The sequence below is a fragment of the Rhinolophus ferrumequinum genome, chromosome 9, assembly GCF_004115265.2.
Source record: "Rhinolophus ferrumequinum isolate MPI-CBG mRhiFer1 chromosome 9, mRhiFer1_v1.p, whole genome shotgun sequence".
Lineage (NCBI taxonomy): Eukaryota > Metazoa > Chordata > Mammalia > Chiroptera > Rhinolophidae > Rhinolophus > Rhinolophus ferrumequinum.
In genome coordinates this window covers 67,006,757-67,029,912 of record NC_046292.1, presented here as the reverse complement: position 1 = coordinate 67,029,912, position 23,156 = coordinate 67,006,757, and the positions used below count along the sequence as shown (strand labels likewise).

At 33.1% G+C, this 23,156-nt stretch overlaps 1 protein-coding gene across 1 annotated transcript in view; it reads right to left on the bottom strand.

Moving 5' to 3' along the window:
- The window catches only part of PKN2 (protein kinase N2), a 113,011-nt gene that overhangs the window by 11,061 nt on the left and 78,794 nt on the right, over positions 1 to 23,156 (bottom strand). The window contains exons 7-17 of the mRNA XM_033114574.1: positions 22,378 to 22,563; positions 20,917 to 21,026; positions 11,963 to 12,106; positions 11,429 to 11,504; positions 10,689 to 10,863; positions 10,331 to 10,457; positions 9,849 to 9,979; positions 9,690 to 9,765; positions 9,520 to 9,611; positions 4,916 to 5,092; positions 518 to 580 (exon numbers count right to left, since the gene is read on the bottom strand). Of these exons, the coding sequence (XP_032970465.1) occupies positions 518 to 580; positions 4,916 to 5,092; positions 9,520 to 9,611; positions 9,690 to 9,765; positions 9,849 to 9,979; positions 10,331 to 10,457; positions 10,689 to 10,863; positions 11,429 to 11,504; positions 11,963 to 12,106; positions 20,917 to 21,026; positions 22,378 to 22,563 (1,357 nt within the window). The remainder of the gene's footprint in view (positions 1 to 517; positions 581 to 4,915; positions 5,093 to 9,519; positions 9,612 to 9,689; positions 9,766 to 9,848; positions 9,980 to 10,330; positions 10,458 to 10,688; positions 10,864 to 11,428; positions 11,505 to 11,962; positions 12,107 to 20,916; positions 21,027 to 22,377; positions 22,564 to 23,156) is intronic.

Sequence of the window (23,156 nt, the reverse complement as noted above, 5' to 3'; positions counted from 1 at the left end):
AGACTAGCTGCTGGGCTATGAGCTACTTTATGGATATGCAATCTGATAAGGAGCTTGTGCCATACATAAATCAGCTATGTCACCAAGTACACTGTTTAGCTGACAGCAAGACTTAATGAAGGCAGCAGGGTAATGTTTTACACTCTGGCCTAAGCTACTTAGCTCATCACGGACAAATTGTGAGTAGCACTAGTCTATAGAAGTTTTCTGCAGTAGATCAACTGAATGTAAAATATTCACCAGGATGAATATTTTTGGTAAACTGTGTTATCACAGGTCAACTTCTAATTTCACTATTCTAATTAATGGGTAGAGGTTCAGGAACTAAATGGTTCAACACGTATGAACTGTGTTAACCATGTATTTCAAAGTTATGGAGTTTAACTGTTTTAGAGGTCACTTAAATGAAAATTAAGAAGCTGGTTAAACACAAAATATCATTCTTAGTTACCTTTAATTCTAATTTATACCTAAGTAAGCCATTAGAAAGTATTAGAAAGTACCAAACTTTACTTACCTATAAACAATTTTGTGTTCATGTAAATACTGCAACCCAAGAACAACACATGCAGCATAAAATCTGTTTGAAGAATTAAATTTAAAAAAGTTTAATAAATCCCACTACTTTTTTATGATTCAAGGCAGAATTCTGTAGTAAACTAATTTCACAAATATTTACTTAGTTCTTATTATGTGCCAGACATAGTAAGATGTGCTAAATACTGGAGGTTAAAAATAAATAAGGAAAATACAATCTCTACAATGGAAGCCATTAACTCTGCCTGATGGAGTCACTGTAGTCCTTAGAATAGACACCTGACCTGGTTCTGTAGGAGAAATTACAATATGCCATTAAGGGCAGAATGACAGTATGAAAAGTCCGTATTTTGCCATATATTATATAATGCGCTCCTGTGTATAATGCGCACCCACATTTTGGCCCAAATGTTCAGGGAAAATATTTTTCATTTTAATTTTTTAATTCAAATTTTTATTTGTTTACATTTAGGTATTTGTTTTTTTGTATTACAAAGGAATTTTAGCATTTATTTTTTTTAACATATTATGGTATAAGATTATGTAACAAATAATTACAAAACACAAGAACAGATACAAAGTACAAGAAATTTTATGTACTGGTAATATATTTACAATATTTATGCATCACAGAAGGCCAAGAACTCTTCCTCGTTGCAAGTTCATCATAAGTTTAACAAAACTGATTATCGTATTCCAGGGTATTATTTTGCATACGGATTTCACTACTGATTTCTACACTTACACTTTTAACTCATAAGCATAAATAAAAGAATTAAAAACATTTATATAGATACAGAATTAGTACTACCCATGTATAACGCTCACCCTTGTTTTTCCCTCACAAATTTGGGCAAAAAACATGCACATTATACGTGGCAAAATACGGTAGAAATTTCATGGGGGAAATACAAGGCAATCCCTAAGAGGGAAAGGATTCGAGGTATAAAAGGCGTAAAATGTTTGACAACCAATAACAAGCTTACTGTGGCTGAAATAAAGAAGGGGAAGAAGTAGTGGAGGACAGGCTGAAAAGACAGCCTGCTGTCAAGCTGTGAAGGACCTTGAATGTCATATTATGGAAACTAAAATTTTTTCTCTTAGCGATAGAGAATCAAACCATTTTAATCAGGGCAGGATGATCAGATTTATGTTAGACAGATTTTTCTGATAGTAGTATGAAGGTTGCAGTAGAAGTAGGTAGATACCAGACAGAAAAATAACAGATAAGGCTATTATGACAGTGTAGGTGGAAGACCATGAGAATCTCCAATGTAGTGCCAACAAAGACAGTAAGAGATGGAGTCAAGAGAAACTTGAAAACTAGCAAGACATGACTTAGTATCTCATTAGCTGTAGAGGATGAGGGAGAGAAAAAAGCTGAAGATGACTCTCAAGGCTTCCTTCTCAATGTAATGAATAGGTAAAAAAAATACAGAAGAAGCCAAACTTCTGTGGAGAAAAATGAATTGGGCTTTAGACATGTTGACTCTGAATTGCCTTGGGGGCAGGTGAAGAGGTCTAGAAATTGGATAAATGAGTTTGGATCTTAGGAAAACTTAAGCCCAGTGAGAATATTAACTCTTGAATAGGACCATGTTTGTCTTTTTCATTGTTTGTATGAAATGCTTAGCATAATGCCTGACATACAGTAGGTGTACTGAATGAGGAGGTAGGTAATAAATGAGTAAATTTAAAAATGCAGATCTGTCTCCAGTGTAGAATAGCTGAATAGGAGAATCAGTTTTTAATTATACAATACATGCATATTTTCTCTATAAAATACACTTAACACCCCTGCACAAAGTACAATATTTCATTTATTCATCTCACCTTAATGCCACTAACACCCATAGAGATAACTACTCTTGTCAGTTTGGTGAATGATCTTCAAACTTTTAGAATGCATTTATATGCACATGTAGATAACAGAGCTAAGTTTTGTGTTTATTTTTATGAAAAATGGGACCATAATTTGGGAGACTTTTAAAACATAACTATTTAGAAATGTTTATTTGATAATACATTAGATCTTATATAATTACTTATCAGAAGTTTAAACGTTATAACTAAAGTCCATTAAAATAAATGTGATTCTGAAATTAATAAGGCAGTTATACATAAATTTTTAGTGAACTCACTTTGGTGGTAAAACAACACTGTAACAATTATAAAAATACTTTTGATTTCTCGTTTCATTCTTTGTTAACGGATTGTCCTAATGATACTGAACTTAACAAATAATTGGGTAATACTGTTTAAAAAATATATTTGACTGAATGCTTACTATGTGTCAGGTACTATTAAATATTCTCATTTATCAGCTTATTTAATCTTCAAATCAAGCTTTTAAGATAAGTATTTTACAGAAGCAGAAAATGAAGCTATCAGAGACAGTAATTTATCTAAAGTCACATAGCTAGAAAACAGCAAAGCTAGGAATCAAACTAATTTTGATTCTATTGTCTGAGTAAAAATTCACTAATCACCTAGTATGTGCCAGCCACTCTTCTAGGTGTTCCACTAGTACACAGAATAGAAATGGTCCTTGTTCCTCCCTTTATGTGAGGGGACACAGACAATAAAAATGTAAAAAATAAACACATAAGATGATTTCAGGTAGAAATAAAGTGATATGGAGAAAATAAAATAAAAAACAGAATAGAGAGACCTGATCTGGACATTAGTGACATAGTGGTATTTTATATAGGGTACTCAGAAAAATGACCTTCAAAGAAACAGCATTTGAGGTGAGATTTGAATAATTAGAGGGAGGTACTTCAGATCTGAAGTACTGCAATGTATTTTATTCTTGTATTTCACTGGGTTTGTTTCATTTGTATATATAAATTGTATTCTTAGAAAAAATAAAAGTTCCTTAAGGCAGAGCTGAATTTTATACTTCTCTCTTTTTTAAAAGAACTAAACAAAAACATAACTAAACAAAAACAAATTCCAATGGCAGCACAGGGTGAGGCATGGTCTAGAAGCCCTGATTTTAATTGTTAAATATTAACATTAATTTTTGAATATTCAGGGAATTACTAATAGCCTTCTACTACTTTCTGGCTTTTGCTTTTTGAAAGCTTCATATCCATCAAAACTAACCTCCTATCTCTTTATCTGAAAATTGAAGGTATGACAGTATATTACTATCTGCTCCATATACCTGTTAACGGTTATGATGAGAATCAAACAAAGGAGTGAAAGGGAAAATGCTACATAAACGTCAGTTGTCAGAATATACACAAGTGATGAAAACTCAAGAATAAACCCAATAAAGGTTTACTATTGGTTTTGGATATGTTTTGGAAGTAGAATTAATCAAATTTGTTAGTAATTTGGGTTTGTGAAGGGATAAGAGGACCAAGAATGACACCGTGTTTCGGCTTGAAAAACTGGTCGATGGTACTGCCATTCAATAAATAAGATGGAGAAGACCAGGAGAGTAGAGGCCTGGGGAGCCGTAGGTGAGGTCAGGGGAAAATGGGAAAAACCAGTAGTTCAGTTTGAGAAGTTAAATGAGAAATGCTATTAGCCATACGAGGGAAGAGTCCAGTTGGTCACTGAATGTTGTTAGAGTTGGAAGTTTAGGAGAGAGGTCAGGGCTGGAGATATAAATTTGGTAAACACCAGCATGTAGAGTGCAGTTATTCAGAGCACTTTCCTAGGTTCAAATCCTAGCTCCACCACTTAAGAGCTATAACTGAGATGACACTAGGGGAAAAAAATATATGCATATATATTTAATCTCAAACATTTGCTATTATTTATTGTTATGCATTTGAGTAAGCAAAACATGTAATATCAAATTCAAAAACTACAAAGAAGGTTCTAGTGAAGTCTGCTTTCTATGTCTTTCATTGGGGGCAATATGCATACCAGTTTCTTTTATATTCTTTGAGATATTGTAAACATATACAAAGGCTTAAATATATATATTTTAAAATTACCCTTTAAAATACAAATATTTCATACAAACATATGATAGAGACTCTTCTACACTTTTTTCATTAACAATGTACTTTGAGTATAGTTGGTATTTAAAGCCATGGTCCTAGATGGTATTCCCTAGGGAGAAAATATAATAATAATAATAATAATAATAATAATAAAAAGATATTTTACTAAAATGAACCTAAATGGTGTATCTAAATTATCAAGTGTGATTTAGGGTAATCCATGAAATTTTCAACATGGACAATAGAGTAAAAGAGATATATTTATATATGGTGAAAAGGTAAGTAAAGAGCTTTAACAGTCCTTACAGAGATCTATTTTCCATTTGGGGAAAAAAAATTTAATTCAGTGAGCTTTTTTCCTTCCCAGAAAGAAATTAGTCATGAACCACTCAGAGAAATGTCTAAAGCATACTCACACAGCTCTTGGTTCAGAAAAGACATCAGTATGAATGTGCATCATTAGGTCCCCACCGGCAGCATATTCCATTACAAAGCAAACATGCTCTTTGGTTTGGAAACATGCAAAAAGGTTCACCAAAAAGGGATGCCTTACACTATTCACAGTTTCAAAAATTCTTTTTTCACACATCAAGCTGTAAGAGAAAACATTTAAAAATCAACAGGTTTCTTTTTTAATTCTAGTTGTAAATAGTCTTTAAAAATTAGTAAACTCTAAATAAGCAAAGTTCTTAACTATTATAATTTTAAAACCATAAAATGTGTCTTAGTTTTGTTACAAAGGCTTTCAAAAATTTGGTCTACTTGACACATATAACTTTAATTGAAACATATTACTGCAAACTAAAATACATGATTAGCTTGACAAAGATTACATGGTTTACAATGACTTTATCAGAATAGCACACATATGGCTAGTGGTTATAGTTAATAAAAAAGGCTTAATTAGGGTGAACTGTGAAAATTTATCAGGAATTGTTGAGAGAATTTAGCAACCTGAAGCATAATTTTAAAAATATAGTTTGTGACCAAGGTAATTTCAAAGACAGTATTCTTAATTCGTAAGTTACAGTATTCAAATATTTTATCATATAATACATGAAGTTGAGAGGTAAACATATGTTGCATCCAATTTTAATTTAGAAGGCTGACTGGAAAATAGAGAGGCAGCATGGAGAATTCTATAACATGCTTCAAGAAGCAATCACAGGTTTTTCCTGTAAGAACTCTTACAAGCTGCCAGAAAGAACAATGTTCAAATTTATGGACTCTGGAACATTAACTTTGCCTAAATAGCAAAAAATTTTACTCTTCCTTTCCTGAAAATATTTAGTAAACCAACAATTTAAAATTCAAAGTAGAAGAAAACCAGATCAAATACTGAAATACAACTAGGAACTAAAAGAAAATTAAAAAGAAAGTTAATAGCTTTGATTTTCATCACCATTTAAATGTAGTATTGGAAAATAATGTCCAATTGGGCAAGATCTATGTGATGGATTCTGAAACAACTGATTTACTAAGTAAATCTAAATTTTGGGTAATATAGATAAAATACTCAGATGAAATAAAACAAACTGTAAGAAGTTTTGGGCTCAAGTAGATGACAAACATAGTCTCTTCATTATCTACAGTTTATGGATGAATTACTAATTCACTATGGGTGAATGTATAGGTGAATCACTAATTCTCAACTATATGTACATTAGGTTAGACTTGTATTGAACATGTAAATATTGTAAAAGATTGAGAATCACTGATCAGAATGCCTCTTAAAATGGTTTTAATGCCATTCTTAGGAATTCTTTGATGAGGACTGGATAGGTATCTTAGGCTATTAGGTAGAGGAGAAAGGCTCCCTACAGACCCAAATTGTCACAATAATAGCAAAAATCCAATCTCCTTTACAAGGTCTTATCTAAACCCATCAGTACACCATGATGTTCTCTTTCTGTGAGCTGCTATAGTCTGTATTATTTATTTTAAACTCAAACATACGTAACCTCTTTTATTTAAATCACTAGTGTTATTTATGTCTTATCTCTCTGATTAAGTGACTAGCTCCATTCTAACATTATTTTTGTGCACTTCCTTTAGAGTGTAGTACATTATTAGACATGCTAGAAACTTAACAGTTATTTTGGTCAGTGGAAAACCACATCATTAATAAGGCTAAGGTCTTAGAATTGGATTCTCTATATGTGTATAATCTGGTTAGCTGTGCTTTTGTTGTATGACTGTAAAAATATACTTCCAACCCTATTCTGTTGTCTCAAAATATGAACTAGCAAGAAAATGAAGTTGAGTGCGAAGCTATTACAATAACATAAATTTAACATTCTTACTCTGGACTAGGGAAAGATGGGACTTAAGAGACAACGTTGTACTAATTTGTAGGTGGAAAATGTGATCTTTGTGTACATGAATTACGTTACTTTGGAGTTAGTCCAAAATTTGTGTTCATTTAAAAAGAAGTTAATTTGGAATTTTCTATGATCTATTAAAAAAAAGGCAGTTTTCTAAGTAAACTAATAAAATCCAGAGTAGAGAAAGAAAATTTAGAAAGTAAATATAAACAATTTTGCTTAGTTATAATTAGTTTATTTAGACTTGCAAGTAATAAATATGTATTACTTCAAAAAATATACGTGTCTGCTTTTTTTTTTTAAGATTTGATTGGGGAAGGGGAACAGGACTTTATTGGGGAACAGTGTGTACTTCCAGGACTTTTTTCCAAGTCAAGTTGTTGTCCTTTCAATCTTAGTTGTGGAGGGTGCTGTTCAGCTTCGAGTTGTCCTTTCAGTCTTAGTTGTGGAGGGCGCAGCTCAGTTCCAGGTCCAGGTGCCGTTTCTAGTTGCAGGGGGTGCAGCCCACCATCCCTTGCGGGAGTTGAACCCGAAACCTTGTGGTTGAGAGGATGCACTCCAACCAACTGAACCATTAGGGAGCTCAGCGGCAGTTCAGCTCAAGGTACCGTGTTCAATTTTAATTGCAGGCGGCACTGCCCACCATCCCTTGTGGGACTCAAAGAATCGAACTGGCAACCTTGGGGTTGAGAGGATGCACTCCAACCAACTGAGCCATTTGGGAGGCAGCTCAGCTCAAGGTGCCATGTTCAATCTTAGTTGCAGGGGGCGGAGCCCACCATCCCTTGGGGGACTCGAGGAATTGAACGGCAACCTTGTGGTTGAGAGCCCACTGGCCCACGTGGGAATCGAACTGGCAGCCTTCGGAGTTAGGAGCATGGAGCTCTAACCCCCTGAGCTACTGGGCGGGCCCCGTGTGTCTACTTTTTTATTTTCTGAATTTTTTTCTTGCCTTCCTCTAATTGTTTTTTTTTTTTTTTTGCTGCCTTCCTTAAACTTCTCTAAGAGTCAATTTTAATTTCTCCCTCCAAATTTTCCATTTCTGAAATGTTTCTGTACCAGTTCTACTGGAGATTATTTTATTTCTACGTTACCGAATATGTGAATTCATAACTAAAGTTAGATGAGGATGATTACTCATAAACTTTACACCAAAGCTAGATAAATTTTCAGGAGGGGTTCTAACTAAAGCTCCATCCTCTGATCTGGACATTCTTCTTTAACAGCAATATTAATATTATTCTGTCTAGATTTAATTAGAAAGTGTTTTCCTACAGAGATTTGGCAAAAAGTGGTAACAATGTAGCAGAAAGCTATATAAACTACATAAACACCAGGATTAACAGAGGTAGTACCAGTTTCCTATTATTTTAGGAAACAAATGAATTTATCATTGATGGAGCCGGAACAAAGCAAATATTTTTCCAGAAAAGACCATTTGACTGTATTATTATTGCAATTATAAACAGAGTGACATTGCGATTAAAGGTTTGTTTTAACTACTTATGTCACATAAAAATATAGTTTTAAGCATATTCAGCAAAAATCCTTTGGAAATAGTTTTAAATATCAAGAAAGAGTTTATTTTGATGTAATTGAGGAGTATGAGAAACAGGTAAAAAGTATATAGGCAAATCTAGAAAAAAAATTTGTATACAAAGGAAACCCTCCCTCATTTTTTAGGATCTATCCTAATTCTGAGACCTTCCCATACGATGGTAAAAAGAAAACATTAAAAGTAGTAATTTGATATATCTATATGGCACTTAATACAATTCAGTAGGACAAGTATTAAAAAAATATTTTTTAAAATATGTGGAGTAATTGAGGATCACAGATGTTCAATGATTGCCCTAGGGTCAAATGATTAATTAAGAAACAATCAGGACTAGAGAAATCAGTCTTCTCACTCACAGCCGTAGGCTCTTTTCATTTTACAGGGCTGTCTTCCATTAATATCAATTGATACTTCCTAGTGGTTTAAGAAAAATGCTTCTAAACATCAAATGATAGCCTCTTTCTGCAACAAGTATGCTTTGCTAATTTGTTATACAATAATTTCCATATTTTATCACACTATTTAAGATAGTCTTTTAAAAGTATATTCTCTAACCTAATTACAATATTATACCCAAAGTCCTGGCATTTTAATAATTATAATACATAGATGTATCCATATCAATTTATATTTATTAAACCCAGAAAGGTAAGATGCTATGATCAAAAATATCATTTTAAGAAAGAGAAAAAAAATATGTAAGTGCATTGTAAAAAGCAGAATGTATTAACCATTCAGTTAACTGCAGATTATCTGTAAATGACATTTTATGACTTCTGTAAGATGAAATGGGAAATAGCCTCACCCGACAACAGTTAAATAACAGTTCCTATTCCATCTAAACACTTTAATATCTCCAAGCATAAAAAGCTTAACAGAATTAGTTTAAATATTTCATCATCTTTCCTTGGTATCCCTAATCAGTCAACTGTCGTAAGAAGGGAAAGAAGGAGTTGGCCCAAAAGAAAAAGAGTATTTAATTAATGCCTACCAATGTCAAGTATAGATACATTCATTTATTTAGTTTCTTCACATATTATTACGAAATAGAAAGTTTTGCTATTGCAATCTATACATCGATTTTCATATTAAGTCGCAACTTCAGAACAATAAACAATTTCGTTTAAAAAAAACTAACCTATCTACTTCATCTCGAGCCACAATGTCTCCTTTCTTTAGGGCTTTTATAGCAAACATCTCATTTGTGTGTTTATATTCAGCCAAAAGCACCTGAAATGAGATTAAAATAATTATTTCCTATTTGGGTTACTACTTTTGTAGGTATTTCAAGAAAATGTAAAAGATTACCTTTCCAAAATGTCCTCTACCCAAGACGGCACAACATCTGAAATCTTGTAGATTAAACTGGAACATTTGTTGAGATCTGAAAACAGTAATGTCAATTAAAAATAAGCCAAAAGTATGGGACCAAACATGTAGTAACAAAGCTGTGTACATATTCTTTACCTTCTGTCCTCAAGTTCTCGAATACCACTATATTCTAGGCCTGATTGAGGAGTATCAGGTTCATATTCAGATTGAGATTTTGGAAGTACACTATTTCTGTCATTTTCAATATCAAAAACAGTTTCTGAATCCTGTAAAATATTAAATACTCATGAAATCATAGCAACATTCAGGCAACAACTTATTGGTAAGGATAAAGTTAAAGAAAAAATGTCAAGAGTTAATATAAATATTAAGCAAGTCAGAAGATGAAGTGTTTCAGGCAATATGTCATATAATATTAACCACGTTCTTATGTTCCTTCTATCTTAAGCATCCTATTTCATCTCTGTGGGCCCATGAGCATCCAAAGGATTTTGTTTCACTCATGAGAAACACAAAAACACAGGCAACTTTTAATTAATTGGAATGTATACCTCATTCACTATGATGATTTTATTGGGAATTCAAATGGTGAAAATACAAGGTTTAAAAAGTCTTGCCTGTCCTGGTGTATCCAAATCTCTTAATGCAGCAGATTCATTTATTTCTCCAAGGGAAGAATCACGTGGTGGGGCCGGAGGAGGTTCAGGTTCAAGATCAAAGTCCAATTTGGTTACTGTAGAATCACTTATAGAAGACAGAGTAATTCACCAAAAACAGTAATCAAAAATATGTATTTTAAATAGCTTTAAAATTAAGACAAACAATTTTATTGCTTTAAAAGTAAGCACGACACTAATTTCAAAATACCATTTGGAAAAAAATGTGACTTTTAATAGACCCTATGTAATCAATATGTACCAATGTAAAAAAAATTATTTTATGGAATTGATGCTTAAAAAAATCTTAGATACATACCTAGCTGGAGGAGCTAGTTCAGGCATGCGTACATCAACCACTGGCACTGTAGCAGGCACAGGCGCTTGAGGGCTGAAGGTGCCAGAATGATTTACTGTAGGAATAGCTCTTCTCACTAGCCTTCCCCAAGTGGCAATATTAATATTCATTTGAGGAGCTCTGAGAAATGTTTTGCCTGTGGATATTGTGAAGAAAGAAAATAGAATAGTACTTATATATATGACCAAAAGCGATAATTTAAAAATTCATCGGTTTATAATTTATGAAGAACAAACAAAATTTGGCACTTAAAAAACAGTTAACTATTTATTAAAGGCTAGTGCAAAATACCAAAAATCATTTTAAAAATAAATAGGTAGAAACTGTTTTTTTAAGTCTAGTAATAATATACGTGGTTAAGATTTAAAAAAAGGGATTCTTATCTTTTAGAGATACTAACTGTAATATTTAAGGATAAATCAATACGATATCTGGGTTTGCTTCAAATAATCTGAGGAAGCAGTGAGTGAATGAAATATAGTAAAACAAAACTGGCCATGAGTTGACTGTTGAAGCTAAGTGACAGCACACTGCACGTGTCTCTCTACTTATGGATATGTTTGAAATGTTCCTTAATAAAAAGTTAGAAATGAATGAACAATAACAAAAACAAAGATGGATATCACTTTTTAAATAGTATGTAAATTTTCTATATTTAAAAAAACACCAAAATAGTTATTATTTGAGTTCTTAGTAATTACCTTGCTGTTTTGAAAAAATTTTCTTTTGTCTTTGGAGTTTTGGTCTTCTTTCAATAACTGGATTAAAAAAGGTAACCTGCAGTGAAGAAAATTCAAACTGATATGAATATAGCATTGGATTTATAGTTCATGAAATTCACTATACTTCTAAGTTTTGAAAACTTAAGAGAATCTTAGATACAGTTTAGTCCAACCCCCTCATTTTCTAGATGAGAAAACAGACCTAGAAGGGAGAAATTCTTTGTTTTAAGGTAATATACCTTTTCAGTGGCAGAATTGAGCCAAGATTTCAAGTTGTCTGTTGTTCAGCCTAACACTCTTTCCACTCCTACATCAAGCTGCTTACATCTATAATTTATTTTTTAAATTTTTTATCTTTATTAAATTTATTGGGGTGACACTGGTTAGTAAAATTATATAGGTTTCAAGTATACCTTTCTATAATACATCATCTCTATGCATTGTGTGTTCACCACTTAGAGTCAGTTTTCCTTCAGTTGTAGTTATGCACATTTAATAAAATACATTTATTACCTCTGCAAATAAAGTACCCTGTGGTTCCAAATAGAGACACATGCCATGCCGTTGGTTGTCTAAAAAATCTTCTAACCTCAGAAATTTTACAGCACACAGAGATCGCCAATCACGCCAATAAACTGAAATTTCCAGTTCACGCGACTAGTATAATTAAAAAAAAATAAAGAAAACAGAGAAGACATCATTGGACACACACTTGAATAAAATATCACAAAAATATAAAATACAAATAAACAAAGATAACACACTCAATGATTGCACTATTATAAAAAGTGTTTTTTAATGTTTCTCTTTTATAATATTACTTTAACAAACACATACATCTTAACTCAAAGGAAGAAATTTATATTCTGACGGTTTCCAGCTAAGGTATTCCTTTTATACAAATAATACACAACTGGGAAGCACCAATACAAATGAATGACCACAGAAACTCTTTCCCATCTTATAGCTTCAGTCTTTCGGATTTTCCTCCTCCATTTGGCATCACTTGCAGTGCTATTGTTGGAAAACATCGGTCCTCACCTCAAGGACTCATTTCAAATCTTATTTCCTTGTCTCGGTGTCAGGGAAAGGTCTGTGAATAGCATTTATTCTGCACTTACAGTGTGCCACACACTGTGCTAAGCACTTAAAAAATACTAGGTCCCTTAATCTTCAAAAAAAATACCATCGAGTAATAGGACTAGTGATAGCAGGGGCCTGTGTAGGTAGGGAGCAAAAGGGAAATTCAGACTAAGTTTTATACAAAAAGATGTTCATTTATCACAACTTTAAAAATAAAGGCAAATAAGCAAGACCTTGAATGTCCAACAACCAGGGACCAGTATATTACACTATGAGCGAATACTCTGTAGTCATTAAAAATAATTCTTACAAAGAAAAACACATTTAAGGTTTTAACAATCAATTATTAAATATACTTGAAGAACCCAGTTTATAAGTAGGGGTTCAAGCCATAAACTGATCTCTACATGTATGTTAAAATGTACACACATTTTAATTATAAATCACCAGATTTCTCCATTATTTTGTTTTTTAGAATTATGCAGACCATCCTCAAAAAATAACGTTTTCCCCTTCAGGCTCAACAAAATAATAAATTACTTGTTTCATACAACAACTTTCAATTTATGAACTTATGAATCTTATTATGTAAGTTCCTAGTATACATAATAAAAAAGCTTTTGACTTTAAATAATTAAACTAGTTGATGTAAATGAACACAGATGACATTTATAAAAAATAGAACATAAAAAAAATGATTCAGAACACAATGTGCCAGAAGGTCTCATAGCCAATCAGGTAAAGGCCTAGAAAAAAATATCTATGGCAGTGACTATGGGAGTCCAGGGCCTCCTATTTCATTTCTTCTCTCACACATAATTAATATGGGAGAGAATACTTGGAATGGGAAAGTATGAGTAGAGTATAAGTATTTTTAAGATCAGCAAATGGCATACAAAAAGGGTAGGTGTGAATGCTATAATATTCAAGTTAAAAGTTTAAATATTTTGGAAATAATTATTTTGGGAAAAAACAGAATCAATAATTAAACTAGGGATTAGTAATTTAGACCACATTGTTTTAGACTAGAGTAGGAGTGGTCTACTTTCTCCTATCTTCCTCCACTGTTATCGGAGAGGAAGACTTGTCATGGATTAGGCACATGCAAGGGGTACAGATGCTGGGGATAGAATTAGCACTTGGTAAAAGTTCTTATACTTTCACACTGCTACAATAACATTACACCTTTCTCTGGATGACAGGAGGTGCAGTCACCTCATTTGTATTTAACCTAACCAACTCTGGTAAAATTCTCATTTCCCTATCTTCTCTTTATTCCATGCTTCAAACTGAAGTATGTTAGAAAGATCTGACATTTGGGATGGAAGGGTGTCTCAAAGCCTTAGGCTAGCTTTCTTGGAATTCTATATTAAGGTTTTAGGATTAAAATCCTTCAAATTTTGTTACTTTGCATTGTTCCGTCAGTATCACGCTCTCCAAATTTAGCTCCGAGCTAGACAGAGTAGATTGAGGTATTTCATGTCAGTACTTATAACACTGTTTCATGAAACCCCAATCCTACTTTAATCCCTAACATCAAGTATGATCTGGATAGGCAGAGCAGGGATATAGGTAGCATCTGAAAAACAAAGTACCTTCTATATAAGGAGATGTCACTAACATTTATTGAATTTAAATTCCATGTGTGACTGCTCATTAGCTGGCAATTTTCCAGATGAAGCAGGTCACTTTTATAAAGCAGGGGCATGCTGGTAGGTAATGTCAAACTCTAAGAGTAACAAAGTTCTAGCGGGAGTGAAATCACCAAAATAATTGAGCAGTATGATCTGAGCTAGGTACTGATTGGCAATATTGGCAAAGTCTTCCAACTTGTGTTTCCTTTTGTCTTATTATGAATTTGAACCTAGGATAAAGAAAAAACTCTGTGATAGACTTAAGAAATCTGTACGGTTTGTCTGAAATCTCTGCAAGGCCTGAAAGTAAATATAAAAAGGTAAGAGACACTGAATCAGTCCTACACGTAGGAGGAGGAGAGCAACAACTTAAAACGTGTGTTGCAATTTAAAAAACAACCCAGTATGCATCTAGCATAAAAGGAATTGAAGCCAACGAAAGCGGAGGTTCCCAAACTGCTCCTGAGGAACTCGGCAGCAATGGAGATGTTTTCACTTTTCAAAGGAAACACACTGACATCTACAGGACACTGTATGTTCAGTTTCAACACCAGAATGTACCACATTTCTTTTGATGACATCGCATCTTTGTTAAACTGGGTTTTCAACAAATTGATTGTTAAGTTGATTTCTCAACAAGAAAAATAAAAACCACCAATACAAAAACAAAAAAAGACGCACTAGGCCAAAAGGAGGGAAAAGTACTAAAAAGGGAATGTAATTACAATACAGAACATGTTTCATGTAAACAGTACTTATATAGTCATAATAATATAAACATTAAATTATTCATTTAAACTAATTATTTGGGAGACTAGGATATGAGTATGGGTAGTTTAAGAGAGTTAAATTCTAACCTTCTTTAATATAGTATGACTAGATAATTTCTGAAAATTTGAAACCAATAAATAGTAAGAATACCTTGAGATCTTCTCTAATAATCTGTGCTCTATCCTATACCTCAGCCTCTCCTCCCACTGCCACACCAATAACTGCAGTCTTTCCACAATTTCAGCTGTCTGCGTTCTTCTATCACCTCCTAACATTCTAGCTCACTCTCTCTAGCACACCTCAACATTCACTGATCCTTCAGCCTCATTGTTACTTTCAATCTGTTAATCCTACTACCTTTTTACTGGCTCTCATTCTCTTGATGTCCTTTCTCTTTTCTTCCTTTCTGATCATTAAGTGAACATTTTCTGTTACTCCTGCTAAAATTTTTCTAAGTTTCAGTTCTAAGGACAGGGCCCATCCCAGTTTCTCATATTGATAAAGACTGTTCTCTTTTACATTAGTAAGGTAATCAAAATGACATGTGAAAGGGAAAAGGTTAGACATAAAGGCTTAGTGTACCCTCTTGCTTTTTATTTCAATCTCTATGTCTCATGGGAGAATTAAACTTTTTATAACTTTTTATAAACTTTTTATAAGGAGAGCTGGGGGAATTCTGGGAAAATGGGAAATCAGCTATTGTGTTTACAATGAACATTATTAAAGACCAACATTTATAAGAAAATATAAAAGGCTGACCTGATTAAGAACAGAAGGAGCACAGAACTGATACTAGACTTCATTAAGAATCCTGGGTTATACTTAGAGGCTAGTTATTTGCTAGACCATAATTTCCTAATTAATCTGTAAAATGATGGGGCTGGATTACATCAGCAATTTTCAAACCTTTATTTTAAGTGGCATATTCCAAATGACATTCTACCCAGAATCCCAATAACAAAATAAAAGTATCTGTGTTGTCTCCTGAGACAATTCTGCAGAGCCCTGACCTTCCAGGAACATAATTTGAACTTTTCTAGATCATTCTAGATCTATACCATTTCTATAATATCTTAAAACTCTAGAAAGACCAATGAATCTTTGTATCTCGAAACGGATAGAAACAGTACTGTTGTTTTCCAGATGCCTTAGAAAAGAAACCTGGCATTTGAAGCAAAATGCTGGGCATGAACATGTCCATTCAAAACAACATTTTCTATAAACGTCTTTATAAATAAATATTCTATAAATATAAGACATAAAATAAAAGAGTAAAAAACACATGAAAAAGTAAAATGTACTATGCAAACAGAAAGAGTTATTATAATAAGAAATCTGGTTTCTGCCAAAGAGAAGTTTACAATCAGATTAGTGACAAATAACGTGCGCATTAGGAACCTAGAAGGTCTAGCTGGCCTGAGGGATGAATGGCTTTACTTAGCCATGCAGTGTCTTCAAAGTTTCAAAGAGATTACTCCAAATTGAAAAGACTGTCTGATGCCATGGAGAAGAAAACAATTTTAGGTGAAGATTACAATTGCAAGTAAATACCAACCAATCACAACAGTTATCAGTATATCTAGCTCTCTAAGCTTGTAGTTTGTGTGGTTTTAAACTACCATGTTTCCCCCAAAATAAGACTTAACCAGAAAATAAGCCCTAGCATGATTTTTCAGGAGGACTTCCCCTGAACATAAGCCCTAATGCGTCTTTTGGAGCAAAACTTAATATAATACTACCCGGACTTATTTTCGGGGAAACACGATATATTCTCTCTTCCAGGTTTTCTGTATCCTGTTCTGTGCCAGTTATCTTTCTATCTCATTCAAGTAAGTAACCACAGAGGATAGAACATCCATTTAGAAGGACACTGAAAGTCTAGTACCAGCTGTGAAATATTTTTATGTAACTACTCTGGTACTTAGTTTCCTTAACTATACAATGATCACAAGACATTTAATTACTTTTAGGTTCTATTTTAAATGTATGACTATATAATGCAATAACCTGGCTATGAGAGATTTTCTAACCAGCCATTTTCCCCTCTAACAATAATTCTCTTTCTTAAGTTTCATTTTGGTCATATCACTCATCAAAAACCCTGTAATTACTTTAAATAGGCTCTGAAATGAAAGAAAATGACATTCAACCAATTAAATTCCCATTACCTAGCATGCTGTTCTATTATACTCAAATTCATAGCCACACATCAAAGCCTAGGGCTTAAGAAACAACATAGAGTGGCTAAAATGTGCCAGGCAAGGCATTTTATATACACTATCTCAGGTTTTCTTCCTAACAGCCCTGTGAGGGTTACATTTTACCCCTATTTTAGAGATGGTGAAATAAATACTGGCTAGTAAGGTTATGTAACTTGTCTACTATCAAGTAGCTAATAAGTAGCAGACAGACAATGAACCCAGTTTGTCTGGCTTCAAAGCCAACGTTATAGCAAACCTATTACATTAAAAATGAATGAAAACTGAAAGAAACATTTTATGGTCATATTTATAGGTATTCACACAGTTTAGAAAGAAGACACAGGTATTAACGAGGCATGAAGACTATACACTGACAACCTCAACTATATTTCTCTCTGGTGGACTTGACAGAATTATATTGGTCCAACTATTTAGTAAAACACTAATTTATAGCATGTAACAAAAATTTCTCCTCCTTCCCTGAAAAATAAAGTATCACTTGAAAAAGTCTTAGAAGTGTAACCTTTTTCTGATACAAGAATTCCCTTAAAGTCTCTCTTATAAGTTGCTTATTCAACTTCGCGAAAAAACTTACTATTTCCTATAGCAGTTAGTTTCATTTTTTTAACAGTATTATTCTTTTGTACTGAAATGAAATCTGTCATCCACTGCCTTTTGCTTTGTCCTCATAGCCACATGAAGTATACAGTCAATCCAAGGATGGAACGTGTACTACAGCTTACCAGTTGCCCCTTCTCCAAGCATCTGGTAAACATTGCTCCTTGGTCAGTATAACTTTCCCTGAAAATCAGGACCCACACAGTAAATCTTAACAATGAACTCCAGAAAATCACTACCAACCAATTAGAGTTGACACATGCAAGCTGAAATCTCATTGTTATCCTTACTTTAATTCTTTTTGCACATGTTCTTCCTTTTAACTTTAAAGATAGTATCAAATCTTTGTTAAGTCTCTAATAGACTTAAAATTCCATTTTCCTCCATTGTTCCTTATGTAACCAAGATTTTCATCATCTCACCATTCCAGCATTCTTTAGTGGATAACCTTTCATAATGCTTATCTGAACTTAAAGCATGATCTGATCCAAGTCAGTTTTTTATTTCTCTTTGGCAAACTTTTCTTCTCCTACCCTTGGGATACTGCTTAAGATTTTATTGTTAGATCTTTGTTTTCTTTCTTCATAAACTCTTTCCCATTATGGTTAGTAACTCTTTTTATTAACTTCTATAATACATGGTACTTATTTCTATTATATCATTTTACTACAAATAAATCAGATGATGTTAACTCCCCTATTAAAAACCCTTCAATTGTCTTTCAATTCAGAGCCTATAAAGACACTAGCAGTCTGTGGTACCTACCTACATTTGCTATTTTACTTCACAATGATCTTCTGTCTCACTATTTTTATTCTTGTAACACCTCAAGTTCTCTCCTACCTCAGGGGGTTCCCTCTGCTGGGAACACTCTCCCTGTATCTTTGCAAGTCTGGCAACTTTTCACCTGTTAGGTCCCAAGCCTCCACAGAGACTTTCCCTAACTACTCTATTCAAAGTAGCCCCCTTCTAATTTAATTATACCACCCTATTTACTTCCTTCATTGCACATGTAGATTTTTAAAAACTTGTTTATTATTAATCTTACTTTGTTAGAATATAAGGTCCATAAGTATAGGGACTTGGACTATTTCGATCAGTCATCATCAGCATCTAGACATGATGTTTGGTACAGAACGGAAAACTAATGATTATTAAGCTTAAGAGTTCAATTACAGCAGTAAGTATAATTGTTTCTATAAATCTAGTAAAATGCCTGGTACATGTAAGATGTTCAATAAGTATGTGTGAAATAAATGGATCGATTTTATCCACTTGGATGGCGTTAACTGTGACCTCTAATCAGGTGACCTCCACATCCACTTATCCCGCCCTGACCTCTAGTTCCACATCTTTATTTAACTGCTAAAGAACTAGGTATATAGAACCCAACACCCTCCAATATAGTTATTTTCTAATTTCTGTGGCATTTTTGGCATTTTTTTTTTTTGCAAATTATATAAATTCCTTCCTCTGTACTCACATCTAATTAGTTACTAAGTCACACTAATTTTTCCCTTATTGCCTACATCATGTATCTTTCTATTTCTACTGCAACATTTTATTTCACGTTCTCATAATCACACAGTTATAGTACTGGAGTAGCCTCCTGCCAATTTATATGCCTGTAGTCTCTCCTCCCTCAAATTCATTCTTCATACAAATCCGAATATCAATTTTTTCTGTTATATCTCCCCCATCCCCATTACCAACCAGTATGAACACCTTAGCCTAGCATTTGAAGTCCTCAATATGATTTTCACTGAAATCAAAATAAAGGTATGCATGGGAAATGAGATGGTAGACTAGTACAGTTTCAGAGGTAATGGTATAAAGTGTGCAACTAATCAGATATATACTGAAAAGCCACTGAAGTACAAGTTCCTTGAAGGAAACTTGAGAGACCTTGTTTATATTGTCTGTTGCTCATCTACCACCTGGAAGTTCCTGGAACACAGTAGGTATCAATGAATATGTGCTGATTAAATGAATGAATAATTTCATAATATTTTTCATGAATAAATGATCCCAAACCAGAGAATGAATGCCAACATGAAGGTAGTGTTTCTGAAGATCAGTCTGGTTCTCAGATACTCGGAAAGTAGTTAGTAAACTAATTTAATAAAAATAGCCAACGTTAATTGAATTCTTACCACTAGTGTAAGATGTTTACATGGATTTAACCTTCATACATCTCAGTGAGGTAGGTACAATTAAAGATAAATAAATGGGTATACATAAAAGGTTAAGTGTTTTTTGCTCAAGTACATACAACAGTTAAGTGGCAGACACAGTATTTGAACCAAGAAAAACAATGATGAGGGCCTGATTAGAATGTTGGCTGTGAGGATAGAAAAAAATAATCAATTGGAAAAATATTTTAAAAGTAGAGGCTAGAGCAGTAATCACCCTCACAGCATTGTTAAGCATTATAAATCTGCTTTCATTAATGTATGTACTTTTAAAAATGACATATGTACAACCAATCTGAATATTAACTGATAAAAAAAAGCACTGCCTCTTAATTTTTAGATAAAATTATAATTAAATTTTAATATTTTCTTCCTACACCCCAGTGGATGTATTAGAATCTAAATAATAAAGTTATTTGTCATCATGGATATAAATTTATGTGAACCAAGTTAAAGTCTATGGCTACAGGTTGCATTCTAGCTATTCACATCATTAGCGAAAGCCACTGAGACACATGGAGGGCTGGATGACCAAAAATAATAGCTCATTTCAAATCCAGCTTTGATAATATAACCTACAAATGGTGAGTCAGAAGAGTCACCTTAGTAGTTAGAGAGTCCATTATTAAAATAAATATATTTCAGTATTAGACCTCACCTGGTTGTTGATCTTTCAGGTTAATGCAAACTACACATTTTTCAAATCACTGCACAAATGAAAGCTACTCCAATGCAAACCACACATTTTCAAATCACTGCACAAATGAAAGCTACTCAAGCAATCTGATATTTACCTCTATCTTAAGGTAGATAGATCTACGTATAACTCCTCAGATGAGAAATGTCAAAAATACTAAGTTCTTCTATTCTGTTAAAAATAAAACTTCTCAAAGTCTTATAAAACATAAATTCAAAATGAACTATAAATACATATAATGAAAATTTAAGTAAAAAGTTTCTTATCTTACCCTGTCTAGTTCCAGTGTAAACTTCTGGTCCCATGACTGATTGGAAATGGGTTTCCAGCTAGTTTGACCAACCACAGTATTATCTAGCTTCAAAACTGCACAGACATCATCTGTAATTAAAATTTATAAATTTGCTTAAATATCTGAAAACCTTTAAAATAGAAACACTGCTGCTTAAATATCAACAAAAGTCTTACAATCCTTTGAAAATAAGGTTTTTTTTTGCTTACTCAATACTGAAGCTTTTGAATATTAAATGGTAATATTACCATGGTAATATTCAAAATATTAAATGGTATACGTATGTATATATATAAAATATATAAAACCACTAGACGCTCCCAAATTATCCTGTGTTTGACAAAAACAAAAATATTAATTCCTATCTATTTTCATTTATATTAAAATGACTAACGGGACCAGTAGCTGTTTGTCATAATGTATGTGTATGTTATGTTTGTAGAGTTAACCCTTGAATAATGTGGAGGTTAGGGATGCTGGCACAGTCAAAATTCCACAAATAACTCCTAACTCCTCAAAAACTTAAAAAACTAATAGACTACTTTTGACTGGAAGCCTTACCGATAACATGAACAGTCGAGTACACTTTATTTTGTACTGGTATATGTATTATATACTGCATTCTTAAAGTAAGCTAAAGAAAATATTTTTAAAAATCATAAGAGAAAGTACACTTACAGTACTATACATATTTACTGAAAAGAATCTGTGTATAAGTCAACCTGCATAGTTCAAATTCATGTTGTTCAAAGGTTAACTGTTTATCAATGGCTATCATTCAATTTTTTTCCCTCTATATTTGCTATTTATAGAGTTTGCTACCTTTGACAATTTATATTTTCACATTTTTCCTACAGTCTCCACTACAGGAAAGCACAGACATAGACTCACTTTTGTATTCTGTACTAAGTTGAAAAGTCACATGACTTTCCCCTCAGTTATAGAAGTATATCATAGTTTATAATCACACTTTAGAACGTCTCCAAAGTGTTTCATAAACCTGCTGTATTTTACTCTTAGCACCTTCACCTGGTCCCCCATTTCAGTTTACCATTGGGATACTGGGATACTATTTTAGTCAACATGTTTGGTCCAGTGGTTAGTTATCAGAAGTTCAATGTTAGTTCAGAAGTGTCACTATACCACTGAAAGAATCAAGATGTGACAAGTCCCACAACCTCTGTACACTTTTAGTTTGGCGTAAAGAGTGAAGCTCAGTATTTCATTCTTCCAAAAGAATTAATGCTAAATGTCATTGAGTTTTCTAGTATATTTTCAATAGTCATTATAGCTCTTAATATTTAAAAATTATGGAAATCATAATTTTAAAGGTTTTTGTCCAACTTTGACCCTCTTCATTCTACTCTGTCCCCAGTGCTGAGTCCTTTGTATAGGCCCTTTAATTTGCTATAAAATTATTAAAAAATCTGGTTACTGAACTGGACAAGTCATCAGTTTTTAGGAGATTTCGACTACTTCCACTTTTACTTTTGCTCGTTCTGCTCATGAAAGATGATCTGGTTTCACTTGGACTCCAACCAGGTAGTGCAACCGATGTTGCTTTTGACCGTCCAGGAACATTCTCTAGGATATCTTGACAGCCCATAAGACGAACCTCCAAGGTACCTGTTAACATAAACAAGTATCAAATAAGAACATCAATTTTTAATATATAGAACAATTTCTTTGTTACCATTTCAGAAATGGGGGTGGGGTGGGAGGGAAGATCTGCTAAAATAGCAAAATCTCTTCTCCCAGAGGATCTGTGAGGTAACTATCATCATTCCGATTTTCATTAGAGAAACCTATTAAAAACTCTTAAGACAACTACAATATATTTCATAGAACAGCAGCTCCCAAAAACTAACTGTAGAGCATAAAACAAGTTACATAAACTTCTTGTGTATCTGAATACTCACTTCTATAATCACACGGAAGAATTACAGAATTATGTGGATAGAACATGTGGGAGGGGAAATATAAAGTTAAATAATATAATTATTAAAATAAACATACAGAACTTAGAAGTCTGACTATGTGAACAACAGCTGTGTTTAACAGGTATGTAGCTAATATAGAAAGGGACGTTAGTTTGTTTTGTAACAAAATAAATGGGTTTCTGTTCTATTTGGAAACATAAAATAACATTATCTTTCCATTCTAATAGTTTAGTCAAATAATTATGAGTTGTAGTTATCCAAGCAAAAAATAATTGCAAT